At 41.5% G+C, this 18409-nt stretch overlaps 1 protein-coding gene across 1 annotated transcript in view; it reads left to right on the top strand.

The window, feature by feature from the left end:
* The first annotated feature begins 271 nt into the window (after window positions 1–271).
* Window positions 272–18409, top strand: part of ST7L (suppression of tumorigenicity 7 like) — a 32192-nt gene continuing 14054 nt past the window's right edge. Inside the window, 11 exon segments of the mRNA XM_038379477.2 lie at window positions 272–494; window positions 6124–6206; window positions 7918–8080; window positions 9135–9189; window positions 9963–10078; window positions 13175–13253; window positions 14084–14237; window position 14578; window positions 14987–15084; window positions 16136–16250; window positions 17978–18050. Coding sequence (XP_038235405.1) covers window positions 290–494; window positions 6124–6206; window positions 7918–8080; window positions 9135–9189; window positions 9963–10078; window positions 13175–13253; window positions 14084–14237; window position 14578; window positions 14987–15084; window positions 16136–16250; window positions 17978–18050 — 1142 coding nt within the window. The 5' untranslated portion in view covers window positions 272–289.

Raw genomic sequence — 18409 nt, forward strand, 5'->3', positions numbered from 1 at the left:
CTTAGTAGTGGGTACCCCTCAAATTTCTAGTGTGGGACATGCACCCCAAAGTCTTCAGAGCGAGGCACGCACCCCCAGCACTGTGTGCGTCCCCAATGAGTGCAGCACCCCCAGTCCCAGAGCAGGGCACCCCCCCGTGCTATATGCGCCCGAGTCCCCAGGACGAGCCAGGCAGGCGCAAGGCGCGGCCCCCAGAGCGCCGGGCGCGCGCAGCCCGGTGCGTCTGCCTCGGGGACGCCCCGCGCGCGCGGCCGAGCGCTGCGCTCCGGCCCCGGCCCCGGCCCCGGCCATGGCGGAGGGCGGCAGCGGCGAGGCGGCTCCGGCCGCGCAGCCTGAGGACTCGCCCTGCGCCCCCGGGCGGTGGGAGCGGCTGCGGCGGCGGGGGGCCGGGCTGGCCGCCGTGCCCTGGGCTCGGGCGCTGGGGCTGCTGGCGGCGCTCGGGCTCCTGTACTGGCTGCGGGTCCCGCTCCGGCTCCGGGACAACCTGGCGGCCGGTGAGAGGCGGCGGCGGGGCTGGGGGAACGCGGGGGGGGACGAGGGTTCCCCAGGGCAGGCGTGAAGGGGCGGGGCTGGGGGAACATGTTGCTGGGGGGGGGGTTTCCCCAGGGCTGTGGGGGCTCCCTGCGGGTGGGGCGGGGTTCTGGGGGCGGAGGGAACATGGGGGGGGCGGTTTCCCCAGGGCTGTGGGGGCTCCCTGCGGGTGGGGCGGGGTTCCTGGGGCGGAGGGAACATGGGGGGGAGGTTTCCCCAGGGCTCTGGGGGCCCCCTGCGGGTGGGGCGGGGTTCTGGGGGCAGAGGGAACATGGGGGGGCGGTTTCCCCAGGGCTGTGGGGGCTCCCTGCGGGTGGGGCGGGGTTCTGGGGGCGGAGGGAACATGGGGGGGCGGTTTCCCCAGGGCTGTGGGGGCTCCCTGCGGGTGGGGCGGGGTTCCTGGGGCGGAAGGAACATGGGGGGGGAGGTTTCCCTAGGGCTGTGGGGGCTCCCTGCGGGTGGGGCGGGGTTCCTGGGGCGGAGGGAACATGGGGGGGGAGGTTTCCCCAGGGCTCTGGGGGCCCCCTGCGGGTGGGGCGGGGTTCTGGGGGCGGAGGGAACATGGGGGGGGAGGTTTCCCCAGGGCTGTGGGGGCTCCCTGCGGGTGGGGCGGGGTTCTGGGGACGGAGGGAACATGGGGGGGAGGTTTCCCCAGGGCTGTGGGGGCTCCCTGCGGGTGGGGTGGGTTCTCGGGGAGGGGCGGGGGTTCCCTGGGGCGGAGGGAACATGGGGGGGGGTCGAGGGTTCCCCTGGGGTGGGGGATGGCTGTGGTGTAGGCAGGAGGGTATGTTATCTGTAGGTAGTTGCTTTTGGTTTCTGACCCCTTTGCACAATTTCCCATGGGCCCAGAAGAGGTTTCTGATGCGCCGCCAATCATGAGAAATGTCATTCACTCTAAATAAAAGTAAGTTTTAAAGTTATGTCAGCCCCAGGTTCCTCTCAGCTTGCTCCTCCTGCGCCTGACTGCTGAGGCTGCTTGATAATTGCCATGGTTTTATAGTCACATTTATGGCTTTTTACCACCCCACCCCTTGATTTGTGAAAGATCCCCCCCCAAGTAGTGACACTGATTGTCACAAAACTGTCAAATGCACATAGTAAACAAACAGGGTGGGTGGGGAAGAAATAATTCTTTTCTTCTAATCTTGTCAAAATCTAGAAGTAATTGGGGTTTGTTCTTTGTTTTGTTAGTGCTCATTATAAATAAACCAGCTACAGCAGACTGTCAAGTGCAGCCCAGAACAGTGGAGCAGGAAGAGACCATTGCTTTTCTGAAGCACAGGATAGACTGTCAGTTCTTCAGGGTTTTTGGTCTGGTTGTTAATTACACATGGGCACTACTGGAAATAAAAATACTGCTAGTTTTATGTGCTCTGTGTATTGGCTTGGGCATGATACCTGCAAGGACGTTAACCCTTCTGTTTAAAAATGTCTTACCCCTTATTAGGGCCCTACCAAAGTCGCCCTCCATTTTGGTCAATTTCACAATCATAGGATTTTTAAAATCGTAAATTTCATGATTTCTACTATTTAAATCTGAAATTGCACAGTGTTGTAATTCCAGGGGTCCTGACCCAAAAAGGAGTTGGCGGGGGTCACCAGGTTATTGTAGGGAGGGTTGTGCCACCCTTACTTCTGCACTGCTGCTGGCGGGGCGCTGCCTTCCGAGCTGGGAGCCTGGCCAACAGCTACTGCTCTCTGGCTGCCCAGCTGGAAAGGCAGTGCTGCCTCTTGCAGTAGTGCAGAAGTAAGGGTGGCCATACTGCAATCTCCCTAAAATAACTTTGTGACCCCCCCCCCCGCAACTCCCTTTTGGGTCAGGACCCCCAGTTTGAGAATGCTGGTGTACCCCAGGACATCTTATAGTATAGGGTAAAAGCACATAAAAGACCAGATTTCACAGTCCGTAACCTGTTTTTCATGGCCATGAATTTAGTAGGGCCCTACCCATTATTGTTTCAAGTAACATTTAATATATCTAGAATTGAAAGAGTCTAGAAGAATCAGTGCTTTTCCTCTTATTTTCTACTGTGTTTACTCTGTGCATTTGGCAGCTTTTTGTGTACAGTTTTCTTTGTGTGGATCTTTCATACATCAGCGTGGAAGAAATTTTTTTTAAAAAAGTTGGAATATGTGACTCTAACATGTCAAAATTTTCTGGGAGACTCAGGCAGGTGGAGGAATTGTAACTGCTTTCACACTTTTTTTTCCCCTTCAGATGAAAGCATTTCAAGTTGATGATGTCCAAACTGGGTGAAATTGACCCAATCTGAGTTTCATTTCAGCTCATAGGGTTCTGGACAGCATCTTACAGAGGATGCTGCAATTAGCAGTAGAGATAAGGGAGAAAGCTCTCTTGTCTTCCAGGAGTCAGGGGAAAATGGGAAAAGGCTTCACTCTTCAGATTTATTAGTTAATTATTAGGTAGAGGCTGATACCAAAGATGGAACCTCCTGAGCAAATGTGCAGGTATGAGCATTTGGAAAGAAGCTCAGTATGCTCTCCAGCTGCTGGAATGGGGTTGGTGCCTTAACACTTCTTGTTGGGTGTGGTTCAAGCCTCATCTTTTTGTATTAGCTCCTTCCTAAACATTTCAAGTGCTGTATAATAACACTTGTAAAATACTTGGAAATTCTTGGATGGATTGGAGCTGCTATCTATTTACAGATACTAATTATTACTGTCACCCTTACTTTTGGAAACAAACTCAGCAAGCCTTGGCCTTTCCCTAATGAGCTCCTTAATAAATTGCACAAGGCACAATTGGTACCCTTGCTAAGGAACAGATTCAGCAAGATTCATTTGATGCAGTCACTCACCCTTTTGTTAATATCTACAGTCTCATAACATTAATCATTATGAATTAGAGCTTTCTGGTACTAACTTCCAATTTCTGCCTTGCCTAACAAAAGTGCCCATTTTCAGTTTCCAAAATTATCCTTAGTGTGGTTTGTTCTTGGTTGAACTCGCAGTTAAGTTGTGTTCAGTGTTGTTTCAACTGCACTTGTTGCATAAATCCTTTATTAACAGTGGATAACTTTTTTGTTAGTGTAGACAAGGTTTTTGTGTCCCTCCACTGATGACTGCTTCCTGGCTCTTTTTTGTAGATTTTGAAAATGTTCTGATACTTTGTACAATGCTTATGTAAAAAGCAGTTCAAGAAATAAAAGTGAATATCTCTCACTGCCATGGTTTACTTTTGGCCTGGGAAGAGTTGGGTTGATGGTTTAATTGGCATGTTTATTTCGTATGAACTATGTCAATTAGAAGGATTTTATTGGGCCTTAGGTAATCACAGGCTATGGAATACTGGGTAGCATCTCAAGCTCAGTGCTTTGACATTCACTCAGCAAATCCTAGAGATGTTCAGAAATTAAAATTTCCTCTGTGGTTTGTCAATATTGTATGTTTTGTTTGATGCAACTGGAAATGTCCCTTCTGGCCCTGGTTTTGAGCTATTTGGGAGGTGGTGGATAACCCTTTGGTAACACAAATGTTCTTGTACTGGAGTGGTGGCTGGTGACTGTTAGGCCATGTTCTTTGGTTGTGCCACCGTCAGTTTGAAGGTGGTACTGGTTACCTTATATCCATCACTTCAGCTCAGTTTGGAATGTCACCTGTGGTTGGCGTGCTCTGGAATAACTCAACACTACACCCCAGCTGGTCCCACAAAGGGGATCTTTAGTCTGCTTTATTGCAGGTGGGTGAGAAGATGAGATGAAAATTGATATTTTTCTTGAGTCTGTAAGATTCTCTGAGCTGTGGGAGTTTAACACAAATTTGGTCTAGTGTTCAAATTGGTCTTTTTGTCACATTTCCGAGAACAATATGGTTTTCTAGATAAAGATCTAGAAATAGGTAAAGGTTTGGTGAAACTGCAGTGGTCACAAGTATTGTTTAAAAACTGAAGGGACACTAGACCATGACACTTATTGCTAACTACATAGGCTTCAGACTTGTTGTCATCAGATGTTTGTTTCTTCCATTTCTCCTTTACTGCGGATCAGTAAAAAGGCTGGTTAAATAGATTTATGCTGTGAAGGTGGTGGGCCTGCTCCTTAAAATTAACTCTTCCAGAAAAGTCTGCAATAGATGATTGCCTCAGTTTTCTTTAGCCAATGGCTAGGTAGTCAGTATATTTAGTGTCTCTCTCCACAGCCGTAAAAGATGGATTATTTGTGCAAAAAAAGTTTTGATATTATGCACTCTGATTCTGGCTTGTGACTTTCCAGTGAAAATTACATACGTTTTTTCCTTCCTGCCACCCCTTCTTTTAAAATACACTGATGATTGTATTGCTGCTTTTCTGTCTGTTAATCTATTTAAAATGAATTCTTCTCTTCCCAGGAGCATATTTACTTATTGAGGAATTAGCATTCCAACATTTTGGTGTGAAGTTGAATTCAGGATTTTATGATAGTTAGAGAAATTATACTATGTTACTGTAATAGCATCCTCATCTAAACGAGAGTTCATTTCCTGCTTTCAACCCTTGCTGTGATTCTAACATGACTCAAGTGAGCTGTAGCTCACGAAAGCTTATGCTCTAATAAATTTGTTAGTCTCTAAGGTGCCACAAGTACTCCTTTTCTTTTTGCGAATACAGACTAACACGGCTGCTACTCTGAAACCTAACATGACTCTTGTCACTCTTCCTGCATGTATACTAGTTTCTTGGGTCTGTTTTTCCATTTAGCTGTTGGCCACTGTTTAAATTAGATTTTCAGGTTTTCTCAGAAGCCCATTTTCAACCTGCAGTATTAAACTCAACATATGCTCAGCCTGCAGTAAATATTGGACGTTGGAAACAGAGGCTATCTCTGTTATGTAATACTCCAGTTGGTGGTGCTATATGTTTCCAGTTTCTGCTGTTACTGCTTCCCTGCAGTGGATTAGTAGAACAACTCAGACCAAACATGCCTTTCTTACCTTGAAATGTGAGATTCACTCAGGGTGGTAACATTGAAGAGGTGTCTTCAGTTCTGTAAATACCAAAGAATGGAAGTCTGTGTAAATCTACACAGTACAATGTATTTGAACATAATAACTTTTGGTGCACTTTTTGTTTTGTTGTGCTTTTTTTAATATTTGGGATCTAGCAGCACCTATTTATTGTTGATTGATTATTGATTCTATGTCCCTTTTTAAAACAGAACTTCTGATCGGTTCTCTTGCTAAGACTTAATAGAAACTTGTATCAAAATAATATAGCTCACTTCTAAATTACAATAAATCATATGGTCTGTCAAAATTACTTACTCATTCAATAATCATGCAACTGTTAAGATCCATTGGTGTAGTGAGAGCATTACAATTTTGATGTCTGGTCAAAGGATTTGTATAGAATCGTTCTGATTGCAAACACAAGCTGTATTTGATACAGTATCTTCTTTTAACTAACATCTTTCTCCTTGCTGTACTCTTCCATCTGTGAAACTACCAAGGCCTTGCAAAACCTAAGCAATTTTGGTGTGTGTGTGTGTGTGTGTGTGTGTGTGTAGTGCGCTATATATGGTTGTTTATGTTGCTTTCAAACATATTTGGAATTTTCTAGTTCTGCCTATTGACTGTGCTGTTCTTTCCTCTTAACAGTGACTGTGTTCTTAAGCACTTTGACTCCAAAATTCTACGTTGCACTTACAGGGACTTCATCTCTTATATCTGGACTGATATTTGTAAGTAGATTCCTCTTCTCACTAAAGCTTTTGCATGTCTCTTGTTAAAGTGACGATGCAAGAAACCCTCCTGTTCTCTGACCAGTCTCTAGGTGGTGTCCTTATACTGTAAAAGAAACGAAGACACCTCGGTAGTTTCTGGTACACAGGACTCTAGCCATTGTTATCTGAAGAGGATATAGCTATGGGTCCCACAAAAACCGTAACTCTGAATTTCCTGAATCTTGTGCTAATTGAATCTCAGCCTTCAATATTGCACATAATTTCCTGTGTTTCAAAGAGGAAAACTCAGTCCCTTTCCCAATGGATAGTTTGCATTACAAAGCCACTGCCACAACTGGCACTCTCTCATTGGCCGTTGCAGCAGCCAGACCACAAAAACTGACCACCTCTCTCACCCTTGAAAGCGGTCCCTTCAAGTCGTGGGTGGTGTGCACAGAGAAGGCTTGCTCTGCTGCCACATTGCACGTGTTCTTTGGACAAATTGACTGCCTTGGAGGGTGAAAGCTTTTCTGGATGTTTCACAAGCACTACGTTTGCTAAAAAGTTACATCTAAAGAGAGGCTGGTGGGGGAGAGGGTTTGGGCTATAAAATAAATTATTCTTGCTGAACTCTGATAGGTCTTTAGCTGTCTGAGATATCAGGCTCTGATCCTGCAGTCAGATCTGTGTGGGCAGATCTGGTTGCAGAATAAGGGCCTTTAGGAACATTCTTTCACTGTCAGACATCACACACAGTTACCAGAATATGCTGAAGCTGTGTTTAGCAGACATTTTGTGTGGCTAAAGTTAAAAGAAAAGAAAAATCTTTTTTTTATGTGAAGGAAGCAATTTGTTTACCATCGCTGCAGGAAGAATGTGGTTTGTGAGTACTGAATTGGGGATTTGGGAAGAGCTGTTTAAGAAGGAGATGGATGATGTTGTTTCCCTAGTCATTTTACATAATTAAGATACAGAAAAATCCCCGCTTTAAAGAAAAAAGTGGATTTTTTGTTGACATTTAAAATGGATGAGTTATTGCAACATTGCACAATAGGAATGCCGTGTATTCAAATGTGACTTCTCTCTCCATGTTGATGGAAATACCCAGATGAATTGGTCTAGGGTGGTCCTCTACTGAAACTCCCGGAGACCATTGCATATAAATGCCTCATAAGGCCTACAGGAGGAAAGAGGAAAGAAATAACACTCTTGACCTTCAGCATCTCATAAATGAACTAAATGACTTCCCTCCCTGGACTCTGACATGCTATCAACAAAGCATATTGCCGGTGATACAAAATGGGCAAAAAAAGTGAATTTGGAAGAATGAAACCCAAAGCTAGGCCCAGTCATGTAGTCCTTACTTCCTGGGGTAATTCCCTTTGGCTATGTGCTAAAGTAAGGGCTGCAGGATCCAGACACCTTATTTGCTGTAATTGCTTCAGAAGTTAGCATACTTTTGTGGATGATAATCCATTATTTTCCTAAAATCTGACAAATTTCGTAATGTTTTTTCTTCCTACATTGTGTGGAGAGACCCGGGTCTCTCTTGGTTAGTGGAAGGAGATATAAAAATTAACAATATTTTATATAGATAAATAGTGTCTATAATCAGTGGCAAAGGGATGTCCACATGGCTCACATTTTTGTTTCATGTCTATTGTGAATACTGGAAACTTGTTGTCCAGTGAAACACTTGGGTGCAATATTTCTCTTGTTCCCATTGCAGATATTCGAATGGTGGTACTTCCAAAAATATGGCACTTCTTTCATTGAGCAGGTGTCTGTGAGCCATTTGAGGCCGCTCATTGGAGGAATAGAGAATAGTCCTTCGGTGCCAGGTTTTTCAGACAACAACGGAGAAATCGAGACAAACAGGCAGAGTTTGTCAGGTAATTCCTTCTAACTTTTGGCTTTGCAGGCACATGTTAAGTGTCTCCCCTAAACCCAGAAAGATTTGTTCAAACTAGTTGAATTTCTGTCTTAGAATGGTCTTGGCTTCCCGTTAGTAGTGCCTATAGTAACTATCAGCAAAAGATGTTCTCTCATTTGGGACCATCAGTACGAGAGAGTTGCAGAAGTAAAGAGAAATGATGATGGAAATCAGTGAAGTAAAATCCGGAATTGCTTTGAGAATACCATTGCATTGGCTAGAACTGCTGAAAGAAGGAACCTGTGTATTGCCTGGTATGTTACATAATAATTAGAAATAAGAATTTGTCAGTTTAAGAGATTAATACACAGCTTGAATGCAAAAAATAGACTGAAACACACCACTGAATTGTCCCAGTAATACCAGGCTTTTGCAGACACCAACATTTTACGGTTTGCAGGCTCCAAAATTACACAATTTCAGCATTGCTCCGGTTATTCTCGTACAGTGTTTAACCTTCTTCCCAAGTGCTTTTGTATGAAAGAATGCTGGAAACCTCTGGCTTTGCACAAGTCATGTCCAGCAGGAAGTGATCAGGGAATAAATTGAAGTTATGTGGATTTTCCAGAAAGGGTGTAGCTGTTTAAAGACAAGGGATTAATTTTCAGAGTAGCAGCCGTGTTCTGTATCTGCAAAAAGAACAGGAGTACTTGTGGCACCTTAGAGACTAACAAATGTATTTGAGCATAAGCTTTCGTGGGCTACAGCCCACTTCATCGGATGCATGCAGTGGAAAATACAGTAGGACGATTTTATATACCCAGAGAACATGAAACAATGGGTGTTACCATACAAACTATAACGAGAGTGACCCACTGTTTCATGTTCTCTGGGTATATAAAATCGTCCTACTGTATTTTCCACTGCATGCATCCGATGAAGTGGGCTGTAGCCCACGAAAGCTTATGCTCAAATAAATTTGTTAGTCTCTAAGGTGCCACAAGTACTCCTTTTTTTGGGGTTTAATTTTGGAACTTTATTCAAACTTGAAGTAGTGCTCTTTCATTTTGCAGAGTGCAAAGTATGGAGAAACCCTCTTAATCTTTTCAGAGGATCAGAATATAACAGGTATTAATTTCATTTTATTTTCAATACAACAAGCAGTTGTTGAAATGAACTTAGAGCCTACACACACCTTTTTAACTTGTTGCCAGAGCTCTCATCCTTGCACTTCTTGGAAATAATAGTGAGATCCAAAGAGCATCATGGGTAATTGTTGGGATTTATACCAGTCCTACACTTAAAAAATATCGCTCTAGGCACCTTCATCCCATATTAGAAATTCAAATATTTTTGTAAACAAAGTAAAGTCTGTAGCTTCCCCAAAGCAAAGAAACAGCTGTTCCAGTGCTCATCACAACCCTTTTTTTCCAAAATTCTAAAATATCTGCAAACTCGTAAAGATATGAGCTTTGCAGCATGCCCTGAAAGCTGACAGATTTGGGCTATTTCATTCCAAAACTTGAGGAATGAGTTCCGAAGTAGTCTGTCATATAGAACGCCCTAGTAGAACCCCACACTCCCTTAATAGAGTGGTGGTTTCAGCTTCAGCATTGTCGTTGTCCATAACTGTGACCCTGTTGCACAGGGATAGAGGCATTTCTCAAACAGGCAGTTGCCAAACCATTTTGGCTTTTAGGTTAAAAAATCGTGCATTACCTTATCACCAGGAAGCCATCTGGCAACCTGTACAGAACACTGGTGTTGCAATCTTAGGATTAGAAAATGCAGGTAACAAATGATCCTTCAGTGCTAGCCCCTGTTTCTGAAGACATCAGACATCCCAGTGTACCAGCTGTTACCAACACACGTTTTGAGACTTTTCTTGCCTTTTGCTAAAGGTACACGTGGGTGACTGGGAAAGAACCGCTTACATACTACGACATGAATTTGTCTGCTCAGGATCATCAGACCTTTTTCACATGTGACACAGACTCTCTTCGGCCTTCAGATACAGGTACTAGCTATTTCTGCATGAAAACAGGGATGTATGTGTGAAATATGGAACGGTTGAAATATCTAAAGTATATTGGAAATATTCACCCTAAGGTGATCCCAACTACTGACTGGAAACCTATAAAGCAATAACTGCATAATTCTGCAATTTAGGGAGTACAAAATATATGTTTAGTGATACACTTCTGAGTTTTATAGGGAGTGCAGTCTAGAGGTTTAAAGCGATTCCTAAACTCTGCCATTGACTCAGTTTGTAACTATGAGCAGCTTATTTCATGTCTTGTGGCTCAGTTTGCCCATCTATAAAATGGGGATAATGCTAACGTAACTTACAGGAGTATGATGAGGCTTCATGTTTGCCTAACCGCTCAGATCTTTGGATGAAAGACACGCTAAAGACAGTGTGTTGCATATATGAAATAGTAAGTTGTGAAAATTTTCCTGCTTTTGCAAAGGTGCTTTAGACTCTACGACATACTTAGTATTGTAGTTTGATCTCCTGAAAAATGGTCCCCTCAGCAGCATTCTGCCCTCGGTACTGTGGTTGGTCATTAGTTCAATACTGACTCAGAAAGAAGAGCGCCACCCCTGCTTCCTGCATCACCTAGATCAGTGGTTCTCAAACTTTTTTTTTCCACAAACCACTTGAAAATTGCTGAGGGTCTCAGCAGATCATTTAATGATCTTTCCAAATGTTGTTTGTACTGTTAGCTAACTATTGTAAAGCACTTGGGAGAAAAGCGCTATATTAAAAAAAAAAACATAATTAACTTTTTTTTGTTCTACAAATAAAAGCACACAACTCATATTTTAATATCAGTAGTCTTACCTTTCTAATGCAATGGATGTGCCCTCTCTAGCTGGGGCTGAAAAGGAGGGCCATCTCTCCCCAGCCACCGCAGCCCTGGAGCTGGGGAAAGTCGCCTCTTTCTCTCTCCGCCACACCCTGCACATCCCAAATTCCCCCCACCCCCTCTTCTCACCCCACTATCCCCTCCCACCAACCCTCTTTTTTCCCCCCAAGTCCACCACTTCAACTTACATGTGCCTCTTCTCCAGGGTCCAGGAACCTAATTAGTGGAGCCATGCCTGCGCAGGCACGCACCTTAGAGGGAACTATCCGTGGACCACCTGAATGGAGCTCGTAGACCACTGTTTGAGAACCTCCGACCTAGACATTCCTTGGAGTTCTCCCATTGAACAGGCTGTGTCCAACCTGCTTAGCTTGAGATCTGATGAGTTTTCAGCTCAAGATGGTTTGGCATCCAGAATAACAGGACTAAAACTCTTGTCATATAATAGAGCTATGGTTTCAACTTTGTTGGTGTTTTAGTATAGATTGCAGAATTACATTTGTTAAGGGATATGGTGAGAGACTCTTGTTTTTGTTTACTTTGTTGTTTGTAATACGTTTCAGAAGTTTGAAAATAACATCTTTCCTTGTTTGTCTTCAATCAGTTTCTTATTAAACTAGCCCACAGGACTTTCCCTTTGATTACATTTACAGCAGCCTGGAGCTAAACAGTGCTTCACGGTTTGGTGAAAAGGGAGATCTTGTGTTGTCTCTGCTCGCTGTGAGGTTCGCTGTGCATCTAGAAAACCAGATATTGTAGGATAATGCATAAACTAGGTGTGACAGGGTTGTTTTTTTCCTAATTATATATTTTTAAAACCTGGACTGTGTTGTCCACTAGTTTAATGTCTTTAAAGAAGTTCACAGTTGGGACCATAACTAATGAACAGTCATGTCTCTTTAAGTGTATTGTAATGTTACAACATTTTTGTACAGTTAGTATGCCCTACCTGGCTATTGTCAGATGAGGTGCTAACTCTTATCAATTTGTCAAGTTCAGGAAGTGTTAGCTGTCAGCTCGCTGGTGACATGTTTGATATGAGGAATGTATTTTTGTTGCACAAATGGAGTATATTGTCTCATCTTTTAAGCCAAGACTAATATTTTGTTTCCAAAGGAAAACTCAAATATTTTCCACATTATTCTTACTGGACAGTTGCAGTTTTTGTTCCAAAAGAAACATGTATAGATTCTCCAGTTTTTCTTATCAAACTTGAGCGAGGCCAGATATTCAGTTCCATGAACCAACAGTTTTGGAGTCTTTTCAGAAATGTTGTTGGGTGTGAAGACTAATTCTGCTTAGGAAATGGTAGCGGTAAGAACATTGCCATTCTTTGGGTAAAGTGGACTCTTAAATTTGGGTTCCATTTTTTCATCATGGGAGCTGATGTTGTCCAGAGATGTGCTGTGCTGAATTGGTTCTCTTCCCACTCCACCTCTTGCCGTAATTCTTTTGCAGAAAATTATAATTCAGACAAACCTCCTAGATTCTAACATAGTTCAGATAAAGAGCATGTTCTGATCTGTGTGTATTTTTAGCTGCTTCGTAGCACCTTTCAACAAGATGATAAACAGTAACAGTATATTTTGAATTGGATGTATCATGTTATGCCACTCGAATTTGCTCTTGCTTTCGAACCCAAACTTTAAAAGGGATTGCTTAACCGTGTATAATCTGTTAAATAACAGCTTTGAGAAGGCACTTACTCCAGAATTTAACACAACAAAACTTCACCAGAACAGCAACAATTTTTTTATCATGTCTTTCCTTAAAAGAAAAGTATTGTCAATAAAAAACAAAAAATTAGGATTTCATGCAGGTCTGTGCCAGAGCCACTGTCAATGCATGCAAAAAACAGTGTGCACCAATCGAGTAATTGTACACCAGTCTGTATGTGCACAGGAACTATGTGATTTGCATATAAAATGGGTTTTAAATGAACAATGAATAATCTCCTTGCAGATATTCCCATTTTAAGTGAAATTTGTAATCTAATCAGATGTCATAATATTCAGTTAGTGGTGGAAGGATTTCCTCAGGATTTAAATCTTCTTTTGCTGCATGCATCTGAGGGAAGAATAGAGTCAAGCTCAGAGTACAAATGATTGTTGGTCAAGTGGAGCTGATGTATAAATAACCTAAGTGTTACTTCTAAAAAGCTCTAGTTTTCATGGATGGTTAACTATATATTTCATACATAAGCATTTCTATTCATGATCTGTTTTAAAACATTTTTCCAACAGTTATGCAGAAGGCATGGCGAGAAAGAAACCCTCAAGCCCGAATCAAAGCAGCATATCAAGCTTTAGAATTAAATAATGAGTAAGTTTGAAATTAATATAAACATAAATCTGAGTTCTGGCATAAAAAAACAAAGTGCTTTACCCAGGACACACTGTCATTTTTTGTTTAAATTTAGAATTAGCAAGAAGGAATGTCTTTGAATAGTGTGAGGGTTTTCCTGTATGCATCAATTAGAAATAAACGTAGCTATCAGAGTACACTGCAGCACTTAGCTCAGGTTTGATTAAAAGATAGCTTTTGGCCTGCATATCTTTTTTAATTTTTAAAAAGAGTACATTTGTTTGATTTGTGCCATTTCTGTCTTTGGGTCACTAGAATAATGTACACAAGGAGAAAAAACTTATTTTGAGGTGAAACAAAGTAAATCTTCATATGGAGTCCTGTTACTGCAATATCATTACTGATTCCCAATAACGTTGTACACACGTTGTAATCAGACTTACAGATTTCATGGCCACAAAGGACCATTTTCGTCATTGTCACACTACCTTTTCATTGTTTTTGAGAAAATAATTTTCCTTGCTGCAACAAACTTAATTTTTCCATTTGAGACATTTACCTTAAGTTCTTAAAACTGTAAAAGGCTTCTGTTTTCCTAGCACTTGTCACTTGACTGTAGTCCAGTGAACACTCTGCTAGGTACCATGTATTTCACAGGGTGTTTGGTAAGGATTCTTACATACTTAATTTTTATTCATTAGTAATGGGTTTTCAGAAACTTTTAAGTACTACATACAGGACAAAACCCGTAGATACCTTTGATGCCATTACTTTCTTTTGCAAAAAATCCTTACAACTGACTTCCATCTGAGTAGTTTGTAGCTTTCTTTTTTTTGTTTCCATTACAGTTGTGCCACTGCATATGTTCTCCTAGCAGAGGAAGAAGCAACAACTATTACAGATGCTGAGAAGTATTTAAACAAGGCACTAAAAGCAGGAGAAACAGTTTACAGAACATCTCAGCACTGCCATCCCCAAAACTCGCAGCATGAGCGCAGCTTAGTAAGCACCTTTGCACTGACTAGTTAACAGATTTTTCTGTTTGAGCACAAAAGCAAAATGAAAGAAATGTGATTGTTTTTAGGGTAGCAGTTTGAAACACCAAACCCTGATAAGGAGAATGTTGTTAGTACTTATTCTGTAATTACAACTTACAATAGTGCTGTATGAATTTTATATGGTCTTCTCATATGAGTAAATCTATAAAAAAGCAGATAGAGCTTGTAGTCATCACAGGTATGTCCTTCTGCCCTTGGTGGCTTCTGCAAACATTGTGGCAGTGTATCTTAATGTCTTGATTGAGACTCTATTGGTGGGGAACTAATATGAAGGATACGTAAAGCGTAACTGGTGCAGTTCAACATTGGTCACTATGTTTATCCACCCAAACGGATGGAAAGAAACTCAAAAGTTCTTGCCATATGATGACTGGGAACCTAGCTGAAGTGAATTGCAGGGTTTGATCTTGGTGGACCACTGCCAGAATTTGGGCTGGGAAGGTATAGGTGATTATTCCATACTCTTACTACTTCTCTCTGTTGCTGGTTAGGGAAAGGGTATTGTGCATTCTCTCTTGGAGAATAAAGTCATGTCATGCCATTTTAGGTACTCTATTAGAGAGATGTCCACAACACATCCCGCAGCCCTTTTTTATTACTCCCTTTCTGCATCTAAGCATATCTTAACATAATAAAGTTTGAAAGTGAGTTTTTTTAGAATGGAGATTGTAATTGTTTTATTTTGTTACTCAGGAAGAGACACCAATGTATTGGTTTACGTGAAAAGGAGACTAGCCATGTGTGCAAGAAAACTTGGAAGAATAAAAGAAGCAGTAAAAATGATGAGAGATGTAAGTCATTTTAAATAAAATGTAAACAACTTGGGTAATTTAGACAGAGTTATTAGCTTAAAACCACAGTGGAGGGGATGGAACAATTAGGTTGTGACTGAGTTTCATAGTGAGATACGAATGTTTTCAACAAAATTTTAGTTGGTATCTGTGAAGTATATATGTACATAATATGGCTAATGTATTTAGAGTTTTACCCTTTTGTTTGGCTTGATGATTAACTTGTTAAAGTAGCTAAACTCTATGCTTCATACTATGGCACTTTATTTCTTTCACTTGCCCAAGGTGGATGGTAAGTATTTTTACACAGGCATGTATTCTAGATCAAACCAACCACTTTGTGCAGCTAGCCAAGTCAGGCTGGGAGCACATTGTGTGAACACCTGGGAAACAAGTGTACTGAGCAGATGAATGTAGAGAAAATTGTTGTGGTCTCTTTGGTGATGGGGGGCAGAGAGAGGTGGGAAGAAGTAAGGATGAAAAAGGAACATCAGTCATTATATTAAGTTCTTAAACCATTGCATTGAATATTTATGTACTCTAGTTATCTGAATGCCTTGCTGAATTTATTGGACAATGTGATTAGATTTATCATCTGGTTTGGGTAGCAGCTCAGAGTGATATTCTATTAAGGATGTGAAACAGTGGACCTAACAACACTGAAAATGAATACCGTTCTGATATGCATTTTGGAGCAATTTATGGTTATTATATTCAATCTGTTAATCAAGCAAGTGTGTCTGTTGCATTGGAAGGAGGAATTACAAGGTCTTAAAATGGATTATTATCAACCTTTTTTTTTTTTGGATTTCCACAGAAAAACTGACGAGGGCCTGATTTCTTTGGGCTTTTGTGACCTTGAATAATTTTGAAGCACAAATACCAGAACATCTTATTTTGGTTAAATTCGATTCTTGTTGGTCTTATATTTGGGGTTATTGTGCCAAAACTACCATTTTAATAAATAAAGCAACAAGGCTTTCTGTGTTTTCAGATCCAGCGTATGGTAAGTTTGAGTAAAATGGAGGTATTTCTCTTTTCTGATGTGCAGTTAATGAAAGAGTTTCCACTTCTTAGTATGTTGAATATTCACGAAAACCTTCTGGAGGCGCTGCTGGAATTGCAGGCGTATGCCGATGTCCAGGCAGTTTTAGCGAAGTATGATGGTGAGTCACATTTGTCATGATGCCTAAAAACATTCACGTTTGCCATTGGTGTTGTTAACATAGAGCATGTGACAGATATTCCTCAACCTCAGCTTTAATCCGGGAAACAGATAGAACCGCTCTGTATATTGGGGGCAAAGGGAGCTCCAGGAGCACCTCTTCTTTTACTTTTCCTAGTTCCTTCACTGCTAACTGATTTTTTTCAGCCCTTCACAGTCAATGTGCTGCTCCCCTCACCAGAGTAGTCCATGCGAGTGAGCAGAAAAGAGGCATGACCTGGGTCTTTTATGCCACTCTCGGATCCTGTTTGCCAGAGAGATCAGGACTCAAGCATTTGATCCCTTATATTGCAGTATATTGCACAGTTACTAGTCCTCCAGGCTGACCTGCTTCCAGTGTACCATATGCTTAGAGATTCTTCTGTGGAAGAGCCTAGCTATTTTGTTTGTGTCCTTAGAGTTATAAGACACAAATGTTTCCCAAAGCAGTTTTTCTTTTGGTCAGGGACCAGAATGTTACACCCAAGTTGCATTCAAAACTGTCCCTTAAATCAGTTTCAGAGAGGAGGCCTACAGAAGCAATGTTTCTGGCAGTCTCCCTCGCACCCAGGAGTCAGTGTGTTCCGTAATGCCTCTAATCACTATTGCTTCAGGGAGTAAGTGGCATGAGGTCTTGCCAAAACCTAATACCCAAGTGTGTGGCCAGTGTGCTGATATTACTCAATCCATGCTGTGTTGTGTGGGTATTTTTCATTAACACGGTAAAAACATTTACGTGGTCATGGGTTTTTTTCATGTTGACTTCAGAAAGTTTGACACTTATTTAATTAGGGGGACTGATTCCTTCTAAAACATCTGGAACAGTTAGGATGAGCTTCAGAGGGTAGGCTCAGAGAAACTTGCGAGAAATCCTTCCCATATGGTACTTGCCAGATGCTTGGCTGGCTTGTTACATGATGGACAAGACTGAGAGAGGTTTTAAGAAACAGGAGGAGTTCAACTGGTACGCATAGATTAGTTTTCAGGAATTTATTTAGGAACAGAATCTTTTGTCTATTTTTACAATAGCCTTGTACTGTAGAATTTTAACTCTCCTAAAGACAGTCAGGTCAAATTTGGGACCAAATTTAAGCTTTGTATAAATTTAGGTTTTACAGAATCTAAAACATAGATATTTTTCCGTAGAACTAAAAATAATTAAATGGTAAGATATTTTAGTTAAATTCCCCTGTAGTGTTTGTAATTCAATGTTGAAAGGTGCTAATGTGTGAGAACTTGAAAATGAAGTTTACTAGAAACTGACTAGTATATTTTTAAGTTAAGAAATGCAAAAAGTAACTTGAAGGTTAAAAATGACTTATTTTAGTACTGAGTGTGGTGTTTAACACAGCTGAAAACGCTTTCTAAAGTGTTTAACCACTAATGTACCTCTGTATAAATTCAGTTTTACAGCATCATATTTGATAACTATGCTCAGACATGAGTGGTGAAGAACAATTCCGACCCTGCAACTGGGACTGTAAAACCAGGGAATTTTTCTGAAGTGGATTTTGGGGACTGGTGCAAAGCAGTTAAAGAATTGAAAGTTTCTAGTCATAACTGAAATGTCCAGATGTTGAATTTACTGTATGGGCCATCCCAAATGCAAATCATTCAGCTCAGAGGAGACAGATTTAAAATGTTTGTCTTACTTTAGAATCCTAAAGTTAACTATTTATTGTACCCTAGATATCAGTCTTCCAAAATCAGCAGCAATATGTTACACAGCAGCACTGTTAAAGGCCAGAGCTGTTTCAGATAGGTAAGTGAACACAGAAACTACTGAAATCAGTGTATTATGCTAATCTTGGATTCTGGTGTAAAAAGATAGATCAATTATTAAAAACAAAACCCTAAATCCCATGTGTAGCATTCATATATCTGAAGACAGATTCTTTCTTTATTCATGAGCAAATGTTCAACTTCTCTCTTCTACTATTATTCTCCTGCTTCCTTTAAAGTATACATTACACACACAACTAGTCCATACAAATATCCGATATTTAGCTCTTCTGGATTTTAGATGGTTCACTCTTCCTGAGCGCGTGCTGAAATGATGGATGGTGTGTGTGGAAGATGGATGCTTAACCCTTCATGGAGATTGGTGCCTCTCCCTCCCGC

Source organism: Dermochelys coriacea, chromosome 21 (genome assembly GCF_009764565.3).
Source record: "Dermochelys coriacea isolate rDerCor1 chromosome 21, rDerCor1.pri.v4, whole genome shotgun sequence".
NCBI classification, from domain to species: Eukaryota; Metazoa; Chordata; order Testudines; family Dermochelyidae; genus Dermochelys; species Dermochelys coriacea.